The 27,497-nt window shown below is 36.1% G+C and overlaps 1 protein-coding gene across 3 annotated transcripts in view; it reads right to left on the reverse strand.

Annotated features, from left to right (window-relative positions):
• RFC1 (replication factor C subunit 1) overlaps nt 1–27,497 on the reverse strand; it is a 125,571-nt gene that overhangs the window by 8,728 nt on the left and 89,346 nt on the right. For 2 of the 3 annotated variants that reach the window (XM_077136617.1, XM_077136615.1), the window contains 8 exons: nt 26,210–26,297; nt 25,059–25,345; nt 16,514–16,621; nt 9,964–10,143; nt 7,030–7,134; nt 5,363–5,762; nt 3,632–3,744; nt 953–1,067 (listed from right to left, as the gene is read on the reverse strand). In XM_077136617.1, coding sequence (XP_076992732.1) covers nt 953–1,067; nt 3,632–3,744; nt 5,363–5,762; nt 7,030–7,134; nt 9,964–10,143; nt 16,514–16,621; nt 25,059–25,345; nt 26,210–26,297 — 1,396 coding nt within the window. The remainder of the gene's footprint in view (nt 1–952; nt 1,068–3,631; nt 3,745–5,362; nt 5,763–7,029; nt 7,135–9,963; nt 10,144–16,513; nt 16,622–25,058; nt 25,346–26,209; nt 26,298–27,497) is intronic. The other variant, XM_077136616.1, reaches the window with a different exon arrangement.

Consider the following 27,497-nt stretch of genomic DNA (forward strand, 5'->3'; position numbering starts at 1 on the left):
AACAGGTTAATACAGTCCATAATACAAAATTCAAAAGGTATAAAAGACTATACAATGAAAAGAAATTCCCTCGGCCCTACCCATAGGCCCCATAGCTTCCCTTCCCCTGGGCAAACATTGTTAACAGTTTCTTTTGTATATCCTTCAAGAGATAGTCAATACCTACTAAAAACATGTAGACATAAAAAATGTAAACCCTGGTTTTATAATTTAATTTTAAAAGATTTTGGTCATTTCTCCTTATCTGTAGATAAAGAACACCTCGGTTTAAAGGCTAATATTTCATTTTGCACATGTATCATAATTTATTTAATTAATGCCAAGTGATGAAATATCAGGATGTATCCTATCTTTTGCTCCCCTTCTACCACCTTTGCCTGAAATGACTTCTTCCATCCCCAAACTGTTCTCTTTATCATTTTTTAGGGCCCTTCAAATAAATGTTACCTCTTATCAGTAACTTTCTCCAACACTCCAGACAGAACTATTTTAATCTACAGGCCTCTAATATCTCACCCATCACACTGTATTATCTCTTTATTTCCTTTCCCTCTTTTTTTTCTTGCATGGGCAGGCACCGGGAATCAAACCTGGGTCTCCAGCAGGGCAGGCGAGAACTCAGCCTCCTGAGCCACCGTGGCCTGCCCATTTCCTTTCCCTCTTCACAGGATTCATCCGTGAATTCACTTAAAGCATATGCAAAATGTGTGTATGTGTATATGTATATGTACATATACATTTTTATCAGATTCCCAGAAACCAATAACACCTAAAAAAAAGCTAAGAACTATTGCCCAGTAACAGCTACGTCAAATGCTTTCCTTATTCCCTCTTTCGCTCTGAGATTTATAAGAAGAGTGCCTGGCACACAGTGGTGTTCAACATCTGTTACTAAACATTGAAATGAACTTTTTTTCTTGCATAGCCCAAGGAAGGTTCAAAAACCACATACTTGAATAGAAGCCTTTGATGCTGGTATTATTCAGTGATTCAGCAACAATCTCTTTCAAGCTGTTCTTACTCCGAGTGTCACTTGCATTCAATTCCACATAGCTGTATCCCAATTCCTAATCATAATATGGGAAAATGTTATCATCATAAAAATTATTAATTATCCCAAATTTGTACAAACACATTTATAGAGAGCATTTAGGAAGGGCAGAGGGTAGAAAAATCACATAAATTTCTGTGGAATAAAAGATTAAAGAGAAGTATAATACTAAGAGACCAACATGAGGTTAACTATTATATGCCTCACAATATAAGGGATTTATGAAACAGTTGAGGGCAGTGACATTAACGGACATTTTGTACACCGATGTTCACAGCAGCACTATTCACAACTGCTAAAAGATGGAAACAATCCAGGTGCCTGCCCATCAACAGATGAAAGGATAAACAAAATGTAGTATATACATACGATGGAATATTACACATCATTTAGACAAAATGATGTCCTGAAACATATGAAACATGGATGAACCTTGAGGACATAATGCTGAGTGAAATAAGTCAGACACAAAAGGACAGATACTGTATGATTCCATTCCAAAGCCACCAGTGTTCTGGAGCAGCTAGAAGGAAAAATCTGAGTTGAGAGCATGGTAGCCCATGACAAACTTGGAACTGTTCTGCAGCTGCTTGCTGAAGTGTGCTTTGAAAATTACTGCTTTTTCCTTTCTTTTCTTTGTATATATAGTTTTGCATTGTACAACTAAACAACAGTTTAAAAAAAAACTATGGGTAGTTAAATAATACTAGATAAAATCAATTCCTGAAATCAAAAATCTGAAAATATTTAGTAACATAGCTCACTACCATAGCAAAGTTGTTATTTGCAATAACTTTTTACTTGATATTTTCAGAACACACACAGTTTTGATGGGTAATCAAATGTTATTTGAGATATTGTTTAATATTTAGAATTCAAGTAACTGGTATCAGTATTTATAGATTTTTTTTCCTTCCTTGCTTTAATTTGTAATTGGTTTATGAAACGTAATTGTACAAACAAGCTTTACAATGATTACTAAAATTTTTTTCTAATATGCCTATGGATAAGCTAAGATATTCATTTTAGGTGACTGAGATTTCCATATGTTAACTGTAAAAATATTTGTATCTTCATATTTTCCTGAATTCAGGAAAATATTTAGTAACATAGGTCATTACTATAGCAATGCAGATATTTGTAAGAACTTTCTACTTGATATTTTGAGAATATTCACAGTTTCGACAGCTGATCAAATGGTATCTAAGTTAGTGTTAATACTTAGAATGTAAGAACTTTGCTATCTGAAAATGTAGATTTTTTCCTTTCTGCGTTAATTTTAAATTGGTTCATGAAACTTACTGCACAACACAGGTGTTACAATGATTATATGGATACTTTATTTGAATATGCCTTTGGTTAAGCTAACTAAGATATCCATCATTGGTGGTTCTAAGTGTATTGTTTGTTTTCTTAAATAAAAAAAAAATTAACAAAAAAAGACATTTATAAAATATCAGATATAAACACACATGTTCAGTCTGAAAACCTCAGCTGATATCACTAATTTGAAAGAATATATTTGAGCAAAGACTTTTACTAAGCTTGCTTTTAAAAGTCCTAGAAAGAAATGAATGTAATCATCTCAAAATTTCAATATCACATGCAGAATTAATCTTTTAAAATAAACACTAAAAAGTAATTCTTACCTCTTCAAGATAAATTATAATAGTTCTTTGTCAAGCTATCCCAATATACTATTCAAGTTATTCTGATTCTTTTTCCCAAATTGATCATCTTATAAAATGTCTTAATTCCCCAAAACAACTATTTATAATAATAAAGGGAGAGAAAGAATCATGTTCATATGGGGGCTGTGTTGCACTAGAAAAAAAAAACTTTTACTTTTTTAAAAATATTCATAAACCCAGTGGAAAACATATAGTTCTAATGCCAGCTAAAAATTTAAGCTCTGGTCCATATGATAGAAGACCAAAAGAAACCACTTATGAAGCAGCGGGTGAGGAATACAGCACTAAATTTAAAATAAGTTCATAATCCCTTTTTTATCATTTGATAGCAACACAAACTCTGATCTGCTCTAGGACCTGGAGAAATGAAGTCCTCCTGCTACCTAGAGATATGGCAGTGACAGTGACAACTAACAAGTACAAAGGCAGTATAACTTAGGAGTGAGGAGCAGGAACCTTGCATCACACTCCCTATATTATCACCCTCCTCTCCAAGCCTGTTTCATTTGTTAAATGAATACAACAAACACTATCTATCTCACAGAATTATTACAAAGATCTATAAGATAGCTACACCTATTTTATAAGGGACTATAAGACATGATCTATAAGATGATGTACCCAAGTACTTATTAGCACATTGCCTGGCATATAGATAAATGCTACCTATTATCATTAATTATCAAAATTTAAAAAAATAATAAAAGGATAAAAATGACAAATATCATCAGAGTCCAAGCAAATTCTAAAGGTTTGGTTTTAGAGACATATACATTCACTGCAGGTTAAAATATAACATTACACCTCATATACACTCCATTCATACATATCTCCTACACATGCCCACTTGTAGATTATCTTTCCAACTGCACTTCAACAAAATACACACCTGACAAACCAGAGAAGCTGTGGTTGTCTTGCCAACACCTGGAGGGCCTGAGAGCAATGCTGCCTTAAAACTAGACCCATCATCCTTGCCGGTAAATTTACCAAACTTTGCTGCTAGGAAAAAAGAAATACCAAAGTGTTAGCCTGTATTACCTAATAGAATTCATGAATGGCAGGCACAGCTGTGCATAAGCTTGGCATGGAGAGCAATCCCCCAGTTTGGTTCTAAATTTGCAGATTATTTTCAACATAGTATAAACAATAGGCTCCTAAGCATTTAGTAACATTCTACTCCCTCCCCTCCACCCAAAATAAAAAGCTAAAATTAATTAACTTTAAAACTCTGATTTGAAACAATTTTAAGAGTTTCTTTTCCAACAAAAGCACACGGAGTAGAATACCCAGGTTCTGATCCTAATTCCACTTCTAGACAACTGCAAGTATCTGAGAAGTGACTTAACCTCTATGTGTACTTCATTTGTAAAATTAAGATAGATAAAAGTATATTCTGACACGGACGTTGTGAGAATGAAAATGGTGAGCAGAGCCTGGCATGCTTCCATAAATGTTAACAAGATTTTACATAAACACAAAAAGAAATCATGGATTAAAGATGCTGTGCTACAATTATCATGCACAACTCAACTCTAGAATATTCTCCTCCCTTCACCATATGCATGTCTGTCACATAAAGGCAGCTCAAAAGTGTAGACAATGAATGAGAGATGGTTACATCTACTGCCGAAAGGCATGGGAAAAGGGACTACAGGTATCAAAAGTCTTCTCCAGACACACGATGTAGTTATCCACCTTTAGAGTTTATGTGGTTTCAGAAAATCAAACATTCAACTTAAATTATATCTGTTATCACTAACATTATATTATTCAACTTTTTTAAATAAATAAACTGGCATCGTTGGCCAATGTCTTGTGACCACCAAGAAACTAATAAGCCAGTCATCACTTTAGGAATTCACCATGACACTCACTAAATTTTGCCTTCCTGCTTCTCACACAATATCCCCAAGAGAAGACAGACCTTCCAGGGCTGCAGAAAAACTTTTTTAAAACACTACTAACATCTGCGATCTGAAACCTCAGTTCTAATAATACTTCGGACATTATTCTGGCTTTTCATTTTCCATACATAGTAAACAAGCAAAGAAACTACAAAAGCTCAGGCCTGCAGACCCACCAGAAGCAAACCATACATGCTACTTATAGGCTGCTTGCTCTTTGTAAGTAAGCCTCAGCTTTTTATCCATGCCTTTCCCCCAGTCTCCTTTCAGTGGCCTTGATCACATAGGTCATCATACTTTGGCACATCCCCTTCCCTTTACTTAGCTAAACACCCACCCCTGCCCTTTAGTTGGCTAACTCCTACTTTGTTTTCAATTCATAGCTTAGACATCCTTTCCTTCAAGAACACTTCCCTAACCATACAACCCCGTCACCATAGCACCCTATACTTACTCTTATAACAGTACCAAGCATAATATGCTTTAATTGTTAGTTTATATGTCTCCCTCACTAACTGTGAGCTCCCGGAAGGGAACTGTGTTTTGTTTACAATAGCACTGCCAGGGTCTAGTACAGCACGTGGGCCCAGAGTAGACTCTCAATAAATGTTTGCTGATAAGCAAATGGACTATTTAGACAACCTTACGTATGTGTAATTGAGCAATTACATGTCGACAGACACACACAAAAATGAGTGAAGCTGTAAATTCACCATGTTTTTTATCTTCAGATGGACTCTTATGCCAGTTCTGGAGCCAGCGGAGAAGTTTGTTGGCACAGCTCTGGTCACCTTGCTGTCCAATTATGGTCTTAAGTGAGGTTGGCTTATATTTATCCACCCAGAGCAAGCTTTCCACATGGTTTTCACTGCTCTCATCAGCTAAATGCCTCACCCTGCTGTCACCATTTGTCTCTCCCACCACTTGCTCCTTAAAGTCCAGGCCTTTCCGAAACACACTCATTTCCGTTTTTATGGGCTTTATAGAGTTGACCCTTTTGGGAGTCAGGTTGCTCTTTTTAGATTCTGATTCCTTCTTATTTGGGCTAGTTTTCCTTTTTTTTTGTTCATTTTTTTGAGGCGTTCTTTCCAATTTGGATTTTTCCTTCTTCACCTTAAAAAATTGGAAAAATGAGAAGAAAGAAAAAAAAAAAGAAGAAAGCCAATGAAACATACTGAATCTTCATCCTGCTAAGTTTACTCTAGAGGGCAATGTGAGATAGCCAAATGAGCTATGCAACCTATGATGGTCTTTTCAGGACAGACTTGCTATTTGTGGAAATCACCACCTTTACAACTTTACAAAAATGACATAGTGACCACCATGTACATGTCAGTCATGATGCACTGACAAGGACATAAGATCACTTCTGTGGTGTTCTCCTCGATCTAACCATGAAAAAATCAAACTCAAATTCAGAGATATTTTACAGAACAACATCAAAAATATCAAAGTCAGAAAAGACAACAAAAGACTGGGGAACTGTCACAGATTAGAGACTAATACCCAACTAAATGCAGTGCAGTATCTGGATTGGATCCTGAACAGAGAAAGGATATCAGAAGAGAAACGTGAAATTTTAATACAGTGTAGTTTAGAAACAGTATTATACCAATGTCAATTTCCTGATTTTATTAAATGTACTATGGTTATGTCGGCTGGTAATATTAGGGAACACTGGATGTAGGGCCAATCCAAATCTTTCCCCAGGATTTTTCTTATTGGAATAAACTGGAAAGACCATCTTGCCACTTGGGTGACAGAGACAGAGACTTCAATCTTGAGCTGCTTGCATCCCTATATCCAGCATGTAGAAAAGGCCTGTGATCAGAGAAAAAGGCTAACACTCAGAAGAAGCAAAGAGACAGAAACTAAAAAGAATCCTGAAAGCATCGTAGTCTCTAGATCCAGTTCTTAGATCAGACCCACCCTATGTCCATAGTTTAATTATGAGCCAACACTTTTCCCTTTAGTTGCTAAAGCTGGGCTGGATTTCTGTCACAACTGAAAAAAAGTCCTAATACAGTTCTAATTGAACATGGATTTACCATGCTAACACCTGTAGCATGTCTTTTTAAAAAACTCTTAAACAACAATCTTTGTGCAAAGTCAACTCAAAAAACAAGGGGTTTAATAAACAGATATTAAAAACATAATACATTCTCTCATCTCTTTCCTCATATTCCTTTGAGAAAAGCAAAGAAATATACCAAAGACACTCAGAAACGGAGTACTCTGCTCAACAGGAAATAAGGTAAGCTCATTTGTACAGGAAAGGTTCATCTTTTAGCTGACAGCTGATACCCACCCAAGAAATGTATCTATGAAACAGGAAAGTTGCTATATATCAACTTAAATAAATCAAATTATTTAGACAAACCTCAGCTTCCACTGCTATTTCATACTTGGACTTCTTTCCTGGCATAGTTCGAATCATATTCAGTAGGCCATCTTCATCAATAATTTTTGTCCCCAAGGTTGCCGCCTATTGATTAAAAATCCAAATCATTAAAACCGCATCCTAAATATTCCTTTCTATTAAAAAAAAATCCTAGGACCTACTGGTAGGTAAAAAAAACACTTTTGTAAATTAGATAACACTGGAATACATATATAGATATATACTGAAAAAGTAACATTAAAAAGAAAGAACAGGAGTCCCCGCTGCCTTCCTATTCCCTAGGTGGCAGCCCACAGAGCATCCGGAGCGGAGATGGCAGATGATCTCGGAGACGAGTGGTGGAAGAACCAGCCGTCTGGAGCAGCCAGCAGCCCAGGTATTCCCTCTCTGCCCACGCCCCCGCGGGGCCCACCTTGCCCTTCGGGCCCCGGCTCGCGGTTCCCAGTCACTCGCTGTCTTCTCTCCTGCGGTTGTGTGCTGAGCCCTAGGCATGCTCTAGCATCTTGGGTGTCCAACTAGAGAACTGAAGTGTGAAGATGCTCCTGTATGCACTGCTGAAAGACTTCATCTATTCCTGTCATTGACCAATGTACTTATGAACAAAGTTGCCATGGCAGTGAGGATGAAGGTTATGGATGGGCTTAGCAACATGGAATTCCATTCACCAAGACCAACTTGGCTACAGCCACTGCTGAGTGCCCAGTCTGATAGCAGCAGAGACCTATACTCAGTCCTTGATATGGCACCATTCCCTGAGATGATTATTCTGCTACTGGTGCAGGTTAATTACATTAGAATAAGTCCATCATGGAATGGAAATTTATTCTTACTGGAATACTGCTATAGGGGAATAGATGCAAACCCTGGATATGAATTTGCCTTCCTTGAATGCACTGCTTCTGCCCAAACTATCATCAGTGGACTTATCGAATGTCTTATCTACAATACTGGTAATTCTACACAGCATTAATCTTATCAAGGAACCCACTTCACAGTAAATGAAGCCCAGGAATGAGCATGAAATTCACTGGTCTTACCATGTTCCTGATTATACTGAAGCATGTGGTTTGACAGAATGGTGGAATCATCTTTTAAGACTCAATTAGAGGGTCAACTGGGAGCAATACCATGATTCAGGGACCAGGAATCAAGAGGTGGAAATGGGAGTGACACTACTCATTGTTACACCTAGTGAGCCACTAGAAAGGTTTTTGCTTCCTGCCCCTGGGACTTATAAGCTCGGTTAGTTCACAGGTCTTAGTTCCGAAAGGAGGTATGCTTCTACTAGTAGACATTGAACTGGAAGTTAAGACTACCAACTGGCACTTTGTGCTCCTCATGCTTCTGAATCAACAGGCAAGGAATGGAATTACTGTACTAACTGGGGTGATTGATCCTGATAATCAAGGGGAAATATGACTGCAGGTACACAACAGAAGTAAAATAAAGAAGTTTGCCTTGAATACAGGAGATCCCCTAGGGAATCCCTAGTACTACCGTACCCTGCGATTAAAGTCTATGGAAAACTGCGACAACTCAATCCAGGCAGGACTACCAATGGCCTAGAAACTTCAGGAATGCCCACCAGGCAAAGAGCCACCCCACCAGGCAAAGAGCCAAGGCCAGCTAAGTTGCTTGCTGAGGGTAAAGAGAATATGAGGGGGGACATTGAAGAAGGTTTTTATAAATATAAGCTATATTCATATGACCAATTACAGAAATGAGGACTATAATGATTATGAGTATTTCTTTGTTTTCTTAAGAATATGGTTTGTGGAAATGTTTTGTTATGAACATTTACACAAAGAAGTATCTTTGTTTCCTTCCCTATTTTATCCCCTTATCATATACATTGTATTAACTTTATATTGTAGTATTTAATTTACAGGATATCAAATTTAAAAGTGAATATTACCCAAAAAAAAAAAAGAAAGAACATGACAGCAAGAGTAATGGGTGGCACCTCAAGTGTTACTTAACTACTTCTGTGGAATATTTATTCCCTCTACCTAAGAAAAGGCCAAAGCTAAGATGATTTAAGTCCAGTTCTTCATGCCCGTGTTTAGCTCATGCAGACACTTTCCCACACTTTTCTTCCTTGCTAGAACTCCAATGTGCCCACTACCAGGTAACAGATCATAATTTATCTAAGAGAGTCAGAAAGGTCCTGATCTTCCCTGACCTCTTGTGCAGCACTGAATGACTATAATCTCAAGTCTGTGTTGTGAAAGCTCTGGCCAATGAGACTAAGGTGAAATTCTCTAGATGTTTAGCATCTTGCAACTTCTTCCTTTTTCCTGCCTTAAATGCAGACTTGAATGCCTAGAACTGCAGCTACTTGCAATTACAAGGCAATAAGCATAAGGACTAAAGTTAACACAATAAGTAATATAGAGTTAAAGGAGAGAAATAATCTCACTAATTTACTGAGCTGCTGAACTACCCATACCAACCACCTGCCTTCTTGTTAGGTGAGAAAAATAAGGAGCTATTTGTTTAAATCGTAGTTAGTTGGGCATTCTACAACTTGGAGCTGAACAGAATCCTATCCTATCTGACATGAGCTGCTTCTTCTGCTTCTTTTCGATGAGCTTCAAATAAAAATAGTTAAAATGGAGTCTACAGTGGCATATATAAAATATTTAAGACTAGAAGAAAAGGAAAATTTTATTTACTTCTATTTCAAAAAGAAACTTATACGTGAATATTAGACTAAGAAAGTTAAGTATACAGGAACTGTGCTTTCAATTGGAAAACCAAAGTCCTAGGGTCAAAGCCAACACTTCTGTGGAGAAAAAATAACGTAGGGAAGAAATTACTTTTCCATCTTTTTTTTCCAATTAATTCTGTGAAAAAGGGAATTACTACAAATGGTCACATCCATAGCTTGCCATGAGAAACAGCAGTACCCACCTTATCACTCTTGGACTGTCCACTATCACGACCCATGACAAGGTAGTTTGTTCTCTTGCTGACATTTCCGGTTACTTTTCCCCCATAACGCTCAATTAGAGACTTGGCTTCATCTCGTTCAATAGACTCCAGCACTCCTGTGATAACAAATGTAAGGCCTTCCAAGCAATTTTCAGCTCCCTAAAAACCAAAATGTTCAAACCGGGAGGAAATTACATGGTAGCTTTCCAAAGAACTACTTGGCATCAAAACTGCAGGAAGGTGATTTTGTTCATTTGACATCATAAATAACCTCAGCATGAAAAATCTGATGGAAATTCATGGCAAATAATTAGAACCTGAAATTAAATGCTGAGAAATTCTTACATAGATTAACATTTAATAAACTTATAAAACTAACAATTACAAACATATCCAATACAACAAAGCTTATTAAAATTACCTACTCATCCTATTTTCCATTATACCTATTTTATATTTAAACTACTAATTAAAATGTATAATTTTAAATAATTTACAGCAATGCATGGTACTGTTAAAAAAGGAAAGTTTCTAACAAGTCTGAGATTTTGTCCTTCTCTCTGCCTATTACCTTACAATACTGAATCTAACAACCTGTCAGTAACTTGCAGGCAAGAACATATTATCCTTATTTGAAAAGATAACTCTTATAATAAAAGAGACTCAGAATAGAGGAGACATTTAGTCTTAATTGGTACTGTATATAGTTAAAAGACTTTTGATTTTTGTAACTCAATGATTCAAGAAAATGATACAACCAAGCAAAATCAAAATTAAGTATTGACCCTCCAAGTTACTGAATACACTCTGAACAGAAAATTGAGATCAACAGCTTGAAAAGAAGGTAAACAATATTGAAAGCCTATCCCAATACAAGTTGAATACTGCACCATTTGGGTAAAGATTCTTTCTTAGAAGACAAAAAGAAATGGCTATAAATCTGCTTGAAGACATGAGGTCTAAAAACATCTCAAGATCCCTTCAAGCCCTAAAGTGCTAGGACTGAAATGGCCTAATGAACACTACAGATACTTAAATTCTTCTTAACAAATTCAAAATAACTTAGAAAATTCCACGTGCAAGCCCTATCCCACACCCCAATCATCTAACATCTTCTGAACTATTGCCCCACATGACTCTGAATATCACTTTCCTCATTAAACTTCAATTGGCTCCCTTCCAAACTTTTCCACTGTAGAACCCTTCCAGAATTCCTATCCCAGGATGAGCTAACTACCAAAAATATCTTCAACCTCTTCTCCAACATCCCTCAATGACTTTAACCTTCACACACACAAAAAAAACCTGGCTATCCCCTCAGGACAACACTTTGTTTGAAGTCCTCTCAAGTGGTACTTGCTTAATCTCTCATACACCAAGTACAGGAAGTAACCCTCCTCTAACCTTCTGTACAACCTACTAACCCTTTGAGGTTCAGACCCCCCAGCCACATCATTCTTTCTCCCTTTTCACTGGGGGAATTACTAATCTCTGGATCCCCTCCCCTCTCATCTCGGAAATCTAATACTACTCTGCTTATCCTTCTCTTTCATGTATATCTTCTACCTCTCTCTCCCTTTCTAGTAAATCTATTCCATCATCAAAAAAGCATGTTTTAAGTATCTCCAACCTTAACAGCATTCATTTTCCACCTAGACTCCATCTTACATTTCTAGTTATAACAACGCTTTCTTCCCTCCCCTTTATAGCCAAACTTTTCAAAAATATTACCTACTTGGAAAGATATTCCATGCTCATGGATAGGAAGGTTGAACATTGTCAAGATGTCAATTCTACCCAAACTGATCTACAGATTCAATGCAATACAAATAAAAATCCCAATAACCTACTTTGAAGACTTGGAAAAGCTGGCTATCAAATTTATATGGAAAGGAAAGAGACCCAAATACCTAAAGATATTCTAAAAAAGAAGAGCAAAGTGGGAAGTCTATCACTTCCTGACTTTAAAGATTACTATAAAGCCACAGTGGTGAAAACAGCATGGTACTAGCAAAAAGACAGAATGACTGGCCAGTGGAATAGAACTGAGAGTGTAGAGATTGGCCACCAAATCTGCGGACATCTGATCTTTGATAAGGCCCCCAAATCCACTGAATTGGGACCGAATACCTTTTCAATAAATGGGCATGGGAGAACTAATTTCAATAGCCAAAAGAATGAAAGAGGACCCCTAACTTACACCCTATATAAAAATTAACTCAAAATGGATCAAAGACTTAAATGTAAGAGCAAGTACCATAAAACTTCTAGAAAAAAATGTAGGGAAACATCTTCAAGATTTAGTAATAGGAGGTAGCTTCTTAAACTTTACAACTAAAGCACAAGCTGCAAAAGAAAACATAGACAAATGGTAATTCCTTAAGATCAAGAGCTTCTGTGCATCAAAGGACTCTGATAAAAAGGTGAAGAGGAAGCCAACACAATGGGAGAAAATATTTGGAAACCACATATTGGATATCCTGTGTACATAAAAAAATTATAGCTCAACAACAAAGGAACAAACACCTCAATTATAAAATGGGCAGAGGAAATGAATAGGCACTTTTCTGAAGAGCAAATACAGATGGCTAAAAAGCACATGAACTACTCATCTTCACTGGCATTAAGGGAAATGCAAATTAAGATGACAATGAGATATCACCTCATACCTATAAGAATGGCTGCTATTAAACAGACAGAAAATTATAAATGTTGGAGAGGACGTGGAGAAATTGGAATGCTTATTCACTGTTGGTGGGAATGTAAAATGATTCAGCCGCTGTAGAAGTCAGTTTGGCAAGTCCTCAGAAAACTAAACACTGAGTTGTCCTATGACCTGGCAATACCAATAGTTGGTATATGCCCATAAGAGTTGAGAGCAGTGACAGAAACAGACATTTGTACACTGATGTTCATAGCGGCACTACTCACAATTGCCAAGAGATGGGGACAGTCCAGGTGCCCATCAACAGATGAGTGCATAAACTAAATGAGGTATATACATCTGGTGGAATATCATGCAGCATTTAAGACAAAATTATGTCCCAAAACATATGACAACGTGGATGAATCTTGAGGACATAAAGCTGAGTGAAATAAGTCAGACACAAAAGGGAAGATACTGTATGATTCCATTATTCTGACGCTGATAAAGCCACCGGTGTTTTGGAACAGATAGAAGGAAAAATCTGAGATGAGGGCATGGAAGTCCATGACAAACTATGGGACCTGTTCTGTAGCTTGTTGAAGGGTACTTTGAAAATTACTGCCTTTTTCTTTATTTTCTTTGTATATATATGTTATATTTTAGAACAAAAGAAAACGATTAAAAAAAAAAACCCTACAGGCAGCTATACTAATATTAGATAAAATAAATTCCTGAAATCAAAATTTAAAAATATTTAGTAATATAGCTCAAATTATTACAAAGCTTTTATCTGTAACTTTTTACTTGTTATTCTGAGAACGACTACAGTTTTGATAATTAAACAAACAGTATTTAAGATGACGCTTAATATTTAGAATTTAAAAAACTTTCTCTATAGATTTTTCTCCTTCCTTACGTTAATTTTAAATTGGTTTATGAAACATATTATACAAACAGGTTTTACAATGATTACTAAGATTTTTTTTTAATACGCCTACAGATAAGCTAATTAAGATATCCATTTTAGGTGGTTAAGATTTTCACATATTAATTGTAAAAATATTTATATCTTGTTCTTAAAAATGATCATGGTGATGAATACACTACTATGTGATGATATTGTAAGCCACTGATTGCATACCATATATGGAATGTTTGTATGTTAAGAATGTTTGTGTTTGTATGTTGTTCCGGTTTGTCAATTAAAAATAAAAAAACTATCTTCATATTTTCCTGAAATCAGGAAAATATTTAGTAGCATAGGTCATTACTATAGCAATGCAGATAGTTTTAAGAACTTACTACTTGATATTTTGAGAACATTCACAGTTTTGACAGCTGATCAAATGGTATCTAAGTTAGTGTTTGATATTTAGATTTTAAGAATTTTGCTTTATGTAGACTTTTTTCCTTGTTGCCTTAATTTTAAATTGGTTTATGAAACTTACAATGCAAGAAAATGATTGTATAGATACTTAATTTAAATATGTCTATGGTTAAGCTAACTAAGATATCCATTTTTGGTGGTTCTAAAATGTATCATCTACTTAACGGTGTTTCCATTTGTCTCCTCCCACTCATTCTTCAACCTACTTTCACCAGGGTTTGCCTCCACCATTCTATTGAAACTGCTCTTGCTAAGGTCACTAATGATTACACATGTGACTAAATGCAATGGACAATTTTCAATCTTCTCTTACTTGGTGTTTTACCAACATGACAGGGCTAATCAATTAATCGTTTTTATTATCTCTTCAAGTAAAACGTATGGAATAAAAATAACTAATAGAGGGAACAAATGTTAAAATAAATTTAGATTGAAATGCTAGTGATCAATGAAAGGGAGGGATAAGGGTATGTATGATTTTTTTCTTTTGTCTTTTTATTTCTTTTTCTGAACTAATGCAAATGGTCTAAGAAATGATCATGATGATGAATGTGCAACTGTGATGATATTGTGAATTACTGATTACATATGCAGAATGGAATGATCAGAAGTTAAGAATGACTGCGTTTGTTGTTATATTTTTAAAAAAATTTAAAAATTAATAAAAAAAGAACAATTTGACTTGAAAGTGGTTAAAATAGGAAATTTTGAGTTGTGTATATGTTACTACAATAAAACATGTTTTTAAAAAAGAAAAAATAAATAAATAAAAAACTATCACTTCCCTTTACTTCTGTGACATCACTCTTACCAGGCTGACCTCCTAAATTTTACGGCTGCTGCTTTTCATTGTTCTTCTGGGTTTCGCTATGAAGAAAGTGGGGGCAAGGCCCTTTCTTCTTTTCGTTCTGTACCAGTTTACCATACATATCAATCCCTTCAAATATGATCTATATGCCAATAATGCCCAAGTTTCCATATCCAGCCCTGACATGTGTCCTGAGGTACAGACCCACAAATCTATTTGCATAGATTTGGGACTATTCAGCATCTCCACATGGGCATCTCACATGCACCTAAAGCAGAGCACGTCCCATAACAAACTCATCATCTCCCCAAACCTAGTCTGCCTCCAATGGCACCAGCATCTACCCAGCCGCTTATGCCAATAACCTAGAAATCATCCTGAACACTTTTTCTTTCTTACTTCCCACTTACCATTATCTTGCAAATTTTATATTTTACACTTTTCACCACTTTCACTGCTACCACTTCAAACAAGTTATCATTTTTCACTATTTTTTCCTATTCTCCCTATGTCTATTCCTGTCCCCTCCCAATGCACTTTATACTCAGCAGGCAGAATGAACTTTCAGAAATGCAGATTTGGTCATGCTATTCCCTCACTTAAAACTGATTCTCTTAAGCAAAAGTCCTCAACATTAGCCCCTACAAGATGTGGCCCTATTTACCTCTTAAGCAACTCCCATATTTGGGCACTTGGCTCCAACTATGCTGTTTTTCTTTCAGTTCCTCCAACATGTCAGGCTACAGTTTTCCCTGCTCAGGGACATCACACACGATAGACCCTCTATTGGTTCACCTTATCATCACAACCCCTTTGCACCTGAAGGATCACTTTTAATCTTCAAGTCTCCTTTTAAATGTCCCTTACTCTCTATACTCCACCCAGGGTCAAGTTTCCTCTGTTACATTCAATCACAGCATCTTGTATTTTCCCTATGGTTGATATTATAATTACATTTAATTATTAATTTATTTAATATCTCTTCCATGTACTGGACTATAAATGCCATGAAGGCAAAGAACATTAATCTACATCACTGCTATATGCCTCAAAGTCCAACACAGTGCTCTGCACACAGTGGACACTCAATAAATATTAGGCAGCAGACAAAATGAAAGAACAGCTCATAAAGATTTCTCTAACACAAACAAATGAGAGCATAATCAACTGGAATCATTAGAGGATAGAGCAAAATTCTCAATCAGATTATAAACTGAAAATTTTTCAACAATTAAAGGTTTATGTTCTACTGTCATCTGTACAAAGTCTATATAAAATTAGAAATTTAAACAAATAGTAAGTAAAACAGGACATTTCAAAACAATTTTTAGGTTAAAAACTAAACCAATGTAAAGAACAATTTAGTACTTGATCTTTAGTTGCTATGTGTGTATGCTGCAATTTAACACACAAGAAATCTTACTAAGGGAATGTATGTTTTAAATTTTATTTAAACAAATATTTTGAATGCCTCTTAGGAAACTTTTTATTTAAAGGAAAATTTTTCTGAGTACCACAGCATGAGTAGTCATAATATGAATAATAATCCCAAATTCAGGAAGATGTGACTAAATATTTTTGTTGATTTTTAGTTATTAATTTTCTGCTGCTGTAAATACAATGAACATATATATGGACTCACAGCTAGAGGCTCTTACAGAATTATAAGCCCTCTCAGTACTCTTACCTTTGGTATTTCTTTAGAGCCCAGAGCTTTGGGACCCTCTCGATTTAGGTAGCTCCGATAAGCTTGATAATTAGTGCGTTTCTTCTCAGAATCTTCAGGACTTACAGACTTTGGAAAGAGGAAAGGATATTGAACAAAGTCAAAAATCATGAAAGCATTAAAAATACTTATCTACAAATAAACATTAAGTCAGTTCTGTTTTTGGTCCTCAAATTGACTTTTTTTTTCTTTTTTTTTAATTAATTTTCTAAAATACCAAAAAATACCAAACACAAACATTCGTAATTTTTTATCATTCCATTCTACATATATAATCAGTAATTCACAATACTATCACATAGTTGCATATTCATCATCATGATCATTTCTTGGAACATTTGCATCTATTCAGAAAAAGAAATAAAAAGAAAACAGAAAAAAATTCATGCACACTATACCCCCACCCCTCCCCCTCACCAATCACCAGCATTTCAATCTAAATTTATTTTAACATTTGTTCCCCCTATCATTCATCTTTATTCCATACGTTTTACTCATCTGTTGATAAGGCAGATAAAAGGAGCATCAGACACAAGGTTTTCACAATCACACAGTCACACTGTGAAAGTTATATCGTTATACAATCATCTTCAAGAAACATGGCTACCGGAACACAGCTCCACATTTTCAGGCAGTTTCCTCCAGCCTCTCCACTACATCTTGACTAACAAGGTGATATCTATTTAATGCATAAGAATAACCTCTAGGATAACCTCTCAACTCTGCCTGGAATCTCTCAGCCATTGACACTTTGTTTTGTCTCATTTCACTCTTCCCCCTTTTGATCGAGAAGGTTTTCTCAATCTCCTGATGCTGAATCTCAGCTCATTCTAGGGGTTTTCTCAATCTCCTGATGCTGAGTCTCAGCTCATTCTAGGGGTTTTCTCAATCCCTTGATGCTGAGTCTCAGCTCATTCCAGGATTTCTGTCCCATGTTTCAAGGAAGGTCCACACCCCTGGGAGTCATGTCCCACGTAGACAGGGGGAAGGTGGTGAATTTGCTTGTTCTGTTGGCTGGAGAGAGAAGCCACATCCGAGCAACAAAAGAGGCCCTTTTGGGAGTGACTCCCAGGCCCAATTTTAAGTAGGCTTAACCTATCCTTTGTGGAGTTAAGTAAGTCCCAAGATTGGAGGCCCAGCCCATTGCTCTGGCCATCCCTACTGCTTGTGAGAACACCAAGAATTCAACTTGGGGAAGTTGAATTTTCCCCTTTTCTCACCATTCCCCGAAGGGGGCTTTGCAGATACTTTTTTATTCACTGTTCAAATCACTCTGGGATTTATCAGGGCATCACTCTGGACAAACCAACAAAATTTCATGTCCTACTCAAGGTTCCATGTACTTATGGTGTTCAATTACGCTGTCTACATAAGTTATATTAGGAAATGCACTAGTCAAAATAGAAATTTTGTACCAAATAAACATGAAATTGACATTTTTAACTAGGTAGATATGTATTTCCCAACTTAAGATGTCTGACTGACAAACATGCCTGCATCAGCCGTTTTCAAACTTTTCTAATCTCTCTAAAGACAAATGCCCCAGGCCATACAGGAGACATACATCAATTTGCCAGCGCCAAACCAAGAAACTGAGTGTGTTTTCTTTTAGAAATTCATGTTAATTTTAAATTCTATTCCATAATATATCCATGTTTACTTTAATGTAAAAATAAATCTTATCCTAAGTAAACCTGATCACACAAGAATATATGCTATGTTTATCCTACAGCCCTTGTAGCACCCTAAAACACTGACGTGTAACTTCACATAAACAGCCAGCCTAAACAAGGAGCAAACTTTACTCCAAAGAGCAAATAAAAAAAATTCTCCCTTCTGTGTTTAATCGCACTCTTTCTACTTCAGACACTCTTACCATAGGTATATCTCAAAAATCCTGGGAAAAGTTATCAAATCATGTATCTCTGGACACACTCAAAGTTTCTAATTCAAGAGAAACAGAGTAAGGTGAGGGCTTATGTACTTGGTGGAAACACCCTAGATAATTCTGATTTATTTACAAATTCTGCTGATTTTCGGCATCTTTCCATTATTTTACATTATTTTAAACTTATAAGTCACATCAAATGCCTTTGAGAGTAGATAAAACATTACCTTTGTATGAATAAATCAATAAAATAGCTACGCTAGTTTGGTTATGTTATGAGTAAACAAGTCCTTATAGGCTGGCCCTAGATCCAACCATAATTTTTTTAAATTGATTCTCAAACACTGGTGTGCATTCAAATCATGTGACTAGCTTATTAAAACACAGCTGCCCAAACAACATATTTTTAATATGTGCCCTAGGAAACCATATTTTGGACAAGCTTCAAGAGTCCAATGTACAACAAAATGAGAAAACCATCCATTTATAATATTAATTCTAAGAAATAATTCTGAATTCTAAACAACTTATAACTAAAAAGAAATAAAAGAAAAAAGATAACATAAAGCATGCCCTTTTGTGAAATCAGAAATCACTTGACCAAGATAAAGTAAATTTATTAGACTAATAATATTAGTTGTTATTAGTTTATTACTAAAACTGCTTAAGTAAAAGTTCCCTATTAGTCATTTCCTATTCCAACTTTGAGAAATACAGTAAAAAAGTAAGTGCCATTTAAAGATTCCTTCTTCTTTAAAAGAAACAAGGCTTTGTAAACTGTACACATTTAGTGTGCCTGGAGAAAAACATTTGACCACCAGATAAATATTTAGTGAAGAAAAATCTGAGACCAAAAAGTTAATTGTTCATTTAAGTATATTTATGAGCACCGACCACCAACAAAAGCATTTTGAGGTTCGTCTCGCAGGCCCCGCGTTCTCCGGAGGTGCTGAGCCCTGGCCCACCTGGGTCAGGGGCCCGGGAAGCTGGCCCCGAGCTGCACAGGGGTGCCGGCGGCCAGGACGGCCCGCGGAGGTCCCCCGTGCCCACCGAGCACCCTTCAGATGAGTCTCCATCCAAAAATAAAAAAGATCGAGTATGTCTGTTGTGAAACCGTGGTATTACCCTAAAGACTCTGAATACCTTGTATCTAAGTGCTGATTAACCAGGTCAGCCAAGGAGAAAGGTGGACTTCTGTGCTTCATTTCAGACCAAGCCCGCAATGTATTCAGTTGGGGGGGGGGGGGGGGGGGCGTGAGCTAGAACCCAGGAAGAAGACATGTGGCACAGACCTGCAGCCAATCTGCCAGTCCTTGAAGAGATATTGAGAGAGAGAACGAAAACACCCCAGGAGAAGCCAGAAAGACCTACAGAGAGCAGAGAGATGAAACCAAGTGAGGGAGGCTAAGACAGAAATGCCCTGGGAGAAACAAGGAAGGATCCAAAAGAGAGAAAAAGAAAATGCTAATGGAGCCTAGAGAGATGAAACCAAGTGAAGGACACACAGAGAAAAATGCCCCAGAGAAGCCAGAAGAAATGCTCCCACAGGACACAGAGACCTCAGAGAAGTGTCCCCGGAGGAGCAAGAAAGGACCCACAGAATCTCAGAAGACCACTGAGATCAGAAGTTGAAAGCAATGCAACCCAGGAGTGAAGGACCAGCAGATGTCAGCCACATGCCTTCCCATTGACAGAGGAACCCTGGATGCCATTGGCCTTTCTTCAGAGTCAAGGTATCTTTCTCTGGATGGCTTAATTTTCATGGCCTTAGAACTGTACATTTGAAACCTACTAAATTCCCTCTGTAAAAGCCGGTCCATTCCTGGTATATTGCATTCTGGCAGTTTTAGCAAACTGAAGCATGGGGCAAGGGAAATATAGATGGGTAGTAAGGAAGGAAGCTCTAGATAATATCTATGCCCTCATGATGAATTACAGAAATGATAACTGCAATGACTCTCTGCATATTTTCTCTCTGCTTATTATACTCGAAGCTTTACTTGTAGACACTAAGCATTTTCTCCTCAAGTTAATTTTATTTTTAAGCTGTTGGAAGTTAACGTTATGATTTAGTCTTTATGCAAGAATACTCAGACTGTGACTGCATTTGAGGAGTTTTTACTGTAGCCTGCACAATAGCTGTTGGGATGATTATTTTGAGGAAAGTTTGGGAACTTCTTTACTTACAGTATAGATAACTGTATCTGGTTAGGTGAAAATATCAAATTATTTTGTTGCTTTACTGGAATTCAAATGTGTTAGAAGGTTACATGTTGAATTAAGTGGCCGAAGGGGTGGACTGTGCTTGTCATCAATGTATTGCCTCTCAACTAGTTCCTTTTCCTTGTTTATTCTTTGTAAATGGCTTTGGGACCTTTAAATATTTTTCCCCCTTTGTTACTGGAAGTAAGCTTGGTCAGCAGAACTACAGGAAGAGAAGGTTTTCCTTCCTGGTTCCAGCATATGCCTTTGGCAGGCTCACACTGCCTATGGCCTTTCCTGCCCCAGTTTCTTGCAGAGAAGGTGGCTTCTGTAGGGTATGGCTTAGATCCTCCAGTGAGGGGAGCTTCTCCACTGTGCTCAGCTTCTCCAACACCCAGCCCCTGCACTGTGTAGCAGCTGGCAGCACCCACTGAACAGGGACATCCCCAGGAATTGCTACTGGACACTTTTTTACAGAGCGCCTCCAGCTTCCACCACATTTTAGAGGGGGAGTTCGAGCATTTCCTGGTGGTGTGGCTTTATGGTGACTTTTCTGCCATTCAATGAGCTATGCCCATGCCCTCTCATTACTTTGTACTAGCCAATTCCTCGTTATTTGAATACTTAGCAATAGGTAATAATTTTTATATTATACTTTGGCTGTTCATATTTACTATATAGTTTCTCTCTTGACTGGGCCCTGATTAATGCATAGGTCAACAGAAAGTATACCCTGTGAAGAACAGAGAGAGAAAATTAGAGAAATGAACAGAGCTTCAGACACCTGTGGACACATGACCATATAAAATATCTGTGATGGGAGTCTTATGTGAAGAGAGAAGTAAGAGGCCAAAAAAAAGCTGACTAAAATCCTCCCAAATCTGATGAAAAACAATGAACACATCCAAGAAACTCAACTCCAAAGAGGAGTAACACAAAGATACATTCTAAAATACACCTTAGTCAACCTGTTGGAAAACAAAGAGAAAATCTTGAATTCAGCGAGAGAGAAATGAGTCATCACCTATAAGGAAAGTGCAATGAGGTTAAGCGCTGACCTCTCATCAGAAACAGTAGAGGCCAGAAGACAGCGGATAGCATTCAGAGAAAAAAGTCAGCTGAGAATTCTACATCCAGCAAAACTGTCCTTCCAAAAATGAAGGTAAAATAAAGACATTCATAGATAATCAAAGACTGAGAGAATTTGTAGTTAGCTGTCTTACCTTCCAAGAAACACTAAAGAAAATCCTTCAGGCTAAAAGGAAGTGACACTAGATGACAACTTGAAATCACATAAAGAAACAAAGAATGCTGGAAAAGGTAATTATGCAGGAAAATGTAAAGGAATATATCAATAAATATTTTTGTCTTTGCTTAAATGATTTAAAAGACAGTTGCATCTTTTTTCCGTTAATTAATAAAATTAAAAAAAAAAAGAAAGGAAAAAAAAAAGTTTAGGTAGGCCTTCTAACTGCCTTCCCTTTTCATATCTGGTGTTATTTCTCTGGTTGTTCATTGTTCTAGTGGAATGTTTCTGATGACTTCAGGTAGCAGAGATAAGCTCCTTCACAAATCATGTGAATCGACACAATTCTTTATTCAGGAGCAATTGGATAAATCCATATGCAGCCCAAATCCACGGGGATATCCTCCTCAGAGATTCTGACTGTCACCTCCACAGGGACCCCACTTCAGGTTATCCCCATCAGTTTCTCTGCAAACCTAGGCTGGAGTTTTAAACAGTCATCGTCAGCCCTAGATTTGAAATCAATGTATGCTACTGGTGGGCAATGGAGTCTCACTTTCTCCCTCAGTGCAATTCCCTTCCACTTTGCTGGAAGAGTGGTTGCTTTGGTCTTCCCATTCAATGATCTCCCTGTAAGTTTTCCAGTTGAAACATTCTGAGATTTCAGTTAATGGGAATGTTCTTGCTTCCATTCTAGTGGCAACATGCAGTTTCCCTTATTTCATGGTTTGGTTTGTGTCAGTGAGCCCTGTGAGAGGGAAGCAATCAAACATACAGACTTAGATTGCCATTCTGAACCAAGCTGGTGATTTGGAAGGCAGTGTCTTAGAACTTAGCATTGAGGCAACAAATTATTAGGGAATTTTAAATTCTCATATTAGTTACCTTTAAACACACAAAAATTGAACCTATATTTCCTACATCAGTGTCAAGATCCAGTATGTAAATTGAAAGAATTTGCATGCTCACTTCTGTTTCAGAGATGTAATTTTCCCCTAAAATCTCATAGGAAGTACCAATTTAAAAAAAAAAAGTTGCATAAAACAGTAATTATAGAACTGTATTTTGGGGGCTTATAAAAATACATATGATAGCACAAATGTGGAGGGGTGAAATGGAGCTATGTTGGAGCAAGGTTTCTATATTTGCTAGCATCAAGTTAGTATTAATCTGAAGTAGAGTGCAATAAATTAAGGTGATTAGTGTAATGCCAAGAGCAAACACCAAGAAGACAGCTAAAATATATATTTTAAAAAGGGAAAACTGATACATTAAAAAACACCTATTTAATGCAAAAGGAGCAGTAAAGGAGGAACAGGACAAAAAAGACATGAGACATATAGAAAACAAATATTAAAATAACTGAAGTACAACTGTATCAATAATGTAGAGATTTGCAGACTGGATTAAAAAAAAAAAACAAAAAAGAAGACCCAATCATATAGTGTCAACAAGAGGCACATTTTAAATTCAAAGACACGAATAGGCTGAAAGTTAAAAGAATGGAAAAGATATTCCACATAAGAGTACCATAAGAGAGTTGGAGTGACTATACTAGTATCAGACAAAATAGTCTTTGAGATAAAAAACAAATGTTTTGGACAAAGAAGGGCATTTTATGATGATAAAAGAGTCCATTCTATTCCCGGTGCCTGCCCATGCTAAAAAAAAAAAAGTCCATTCTATAGGAAACTAGAACAATTATAAATGTACACACACCTACACACCTAACACAGAGCTCTCAAATACATGAAGCAATAGTGACAGAATTAGAAACATAAATCATAATGGTTGGCAACTTCAACTGGATGGAAAATCGGCCAGGATATAAGAGTCTTACCACCAGCCGACTTGGCCTAACTGACATCTTCAGAACACCACTGCACGGAAGCAGAGCACGCGTTCTTCCCAAGGACACATGACGTGCTCTCCAGAATGGATCACATGCTGGGATATAAAACACCTCAATATATTTAAAAGGGCTGAAGTCATAAAGTGTGTGCTCTCTGACTGTAACAGAGGCTAATTGGAAGTCACCAACAGAAAGATATTTAGGAAATCGTTTTGTCATAATAATTCTAAAACTGAATTGTTGTGCTGGTTGAATAACTATATAATTTACAAGGAATCACTGAATTGCATATTTCTCACATAAAGTTTATATGTAAATTATAACTACATAAGGCTGTCAAAGATTAATTAAAGAAGCATCTCATTCACTAAAAAAAAAAAGCATTTTGAAATCACTACCATTTCACTGTTCTACACTAAAAATAATGGTGATGAGCAGTTAAAATAGACAATATTCTGCTTTTAATTCTAAACATCCAAGAGGCATGAAGGAATAAACAGTGGTTTTTTTTCATTATAAAAATAAGGTGGTTCCAAATTGGATACATAGAGAGACCACTGATTTCTTAAATATATTTTTGAAACAAAGAAAACTTTTAAAAAGCATTCTATATTATTTTAGCATTTTTTCCTTTGAAAATGATTTCAGGATCTCAACACTTATACAGGAGCAAAAAAAAAAGTAGATTCAGGACAAATCCACATAATCATTTTTTAAACAATAATAGCTAAAACTTACACACTACTATTATGTAGCAAACACTGTACTAAGTGGTTTTATGTATTACTTTTATTATCCCCATTTTACAAATGAGGAAACTGAAGGGGAGAGAGTGTAAATAACCAGACCAAGGCCACACATCTGTTCAGTGGCAAGGTTATGGTTATGATTCAAAACTGGCTCCAGAGTCCAAGTGCAGAGAAAACTATGCTATACTGCTCTCTTTGGCTTTAGAGGCCCCGGGTTATAGTTTGGCTTTACCACTTACCAACTGGGTGATCTTGGAAAAGTTACTGAAACTCTTTCAGCCCATTTCCTCAAAAGTTGAATAATAAAAGTAATTCCTCAAGGAGTTGTTGTGAAGATTACATGAGATGCCACTTGTAAAGTATTAGCACAACATCTGACACACAATAACACTCAGTTTATATTGACTTTTTTTTAGATCTATTAATAATCTATATACTGCAACAGCTTCTAAATCATATGATACCTTGAAAGTATTATAACGATTTATGAAGTTAGAAATAAAACTTGTAAACAATCAAACCCAGATCTAAACGGGCTGAAAATAATATATTTTTTAGAAGGTTTCTACCTCTTTTTTAACAGGAGAACTTTTGGTTTTCTTAGGAGTTTTTGTCTCTCCTTTCAATTCAACAAAATTTTCTTTTCTTTTGGGTGCCATAGGCTCTGTTTCTTTAAAAGAACTCTCTTCTTTTTTTTTCAAAAGAGCCAACTTAGAACTGGCCTTCGGAGAAGAGCGTTCTCCTATTTTGTGAGGTGATGACTTGGAATGTTGCTGAAATTCTTTTGAACCTTCACATTTAGTTTGCTTCTTAGGACTGTAGTTCTTTCTTTCGTGTGAAAATTGTTCTGTTTTTACTAGGAATGAAGAGAAGATTATGATTCTTGTTTTTTGGAAAATGAAATCCAGTACCAACATTTTTTTCATTTTTCAAATGAGTACCATATAGTGCACAATATCAAATGGTGATTTTAAGACTTCATATTAAGATTTTAATTCCATAGCTTATAGGGCACATTTATTCTTAAAATATTTGTAGACATCACTTCTTTGTTTAACCATTTAAGGGATTTGTCCTTCTTTATCAATAAGCTCATTTACTGAAATAATATTGCAATCTATCTAGAGACAGGGACTTCATTCCGCAGGTACACAGCAATGATTTGAAATTTACAGAGAGAAAATTTACTGACTAGAATATGTCACACAGAAGTTCTGTTGCAAAACAGCCTGAAACTGAAAATCCTAAAATTTCAAGACTAAAAGGTACTGAATGGACAAATCTAGTTACAGAATTAAGATCATCTATACCAGCACTCAGCTTCAATATTCAGACTCTGAAGACTAAAACCTACAGCATGAGAGCATCACATGACCTGGACAACTGAGTCAACTCTGTCAGATTAATTCTAAGATGACAAGCTCTAAACATCTAGTACTTTGTCTTCAAGTATTAAAGTCCTCATGTTGAACTATATTCAGAAATTATCAGGAAACCAAGATGTAATGTTTCCCATGACAATCACAGAGCATATGGGCATTCTGTACTAACTAGTATCCAAACAGCTTTCAAGGTCATTAAGTAAACTTGCTCTAGTAGTACTATGAAATGTCTACCTAACAATACAAGGCAGTTATTGAACAGAATGTTTAAACATGGTTACCATGAATTTTCTTCTATAAAAATAAATGTTTCGCTTACTTTTTTCTGCTGGTATTACCTTTATGAGGAGATTTATGTTTTTCTGCTTTACTTAAATTCATTTGGACAGAGGAAAACTTTTCTCTCTCTTCTGGATCCTTTCGAGCCTAAGGCAAATTTAAAAAGTGTCAAATGTGACAAACAATAGGAAAAACTATTAACATAAAAATCTGCTGTTGAACCAAGTTTTAATTTTAAGGGCTGTCTTTCAAACTACGAGGATATCACAATCCACAAAATTGCATTCATCCACAAAATTTCTGGAACAAATTGAAGCATGCTTTATTACTTTCATTTTACAGATGAGGAAACTGATACAAGGGTATAAAAATACCCCTATAAAGAAATTATTATAGTTCATCCTAACCTATGAATCTGACAGTAGAAGCCTCATTTCTAACTTATTTCAACTTTCAAAGTAATTGTTAGCATTATCAAGTTAAAAACTAAAATCCAAAACAAAAATACTAAAATAAAAGCAATCAAAAGCTTGTAACAGGAAAAATAAGAAAGCCTTTCTCAAAAGAGGAAAAAATATATATTCTCTTCACTACTGCCTCAAATTCCACTTTTCAAAAACGCCTGCTTCGTCTTGGCCCCTGATAGTACCTAAGTTTGAAACTTCCAGGAAAAAATATATATTCTCTTCACTACTGCCTCAAACTCCACTTTTCAAAAACGCCTGCTTTGTCTTGGCCCCTGATAGTACCTAAGTTTGAAACTTCCTACTTCAAAGGAAAGAGTAAAATCTTTTAAAATTGTCAGATAATAATAGTGACATTTAAAATAATAGTGATTATTTTAACAGAATGTGATTCACCAGAAATAAGGCCAGTTAACTGGAGATTAAGAAATGAAAATTCTTGATGCTTTTACAGATCACCCCAAAATATACTCAATATATTTCAGATTGTCCTAATACAAAACTGATCTTTAAGTTAACCAATTAGAAAATATCAAAACTGTGCTTCCAGAAAAGATTATAATTAGTAGTAAAATTTTAAACTTGCATTACATAGGAATTTTTGTTTTTCTTTCCCACAGAAATTTTTATAACATTCTTCTCTGAACAAGTATGTAAGAACCCCTTTGTGACTAAGGGTAAGGAAAAAAGGTGTCAATCCACTGTTCTGTGAAGAAAGATTCCGGTTGTTTCTGATCCTATGAAGCTTCTTTTTAGAAGAATAAGTTTCTCATTAGCTTTCCCAAAAACATTTTTATAAATTAACCTGTTTCTGGAAAAGTTACTTACAGTTATATCTCCAGTGCCTAGAAACTAGAAAGCACAGGTATGGAAAAGAACACTG

This window comes from Tamandua tetradactyla, chromosome 19 (assembly GCF_023851605.1).
Source record: "Tamandua tetradactyla isolate mTamTet1 chromosome 19, mTamTet1.pri, whole genome shotgun sequence".
Lineage (NCBI taxonomy): Eukaryota > Metazoa > Chordata > Mammalia > Pilosa > Myrmecophagidae > Tamandua > Tamandua tetradactyla.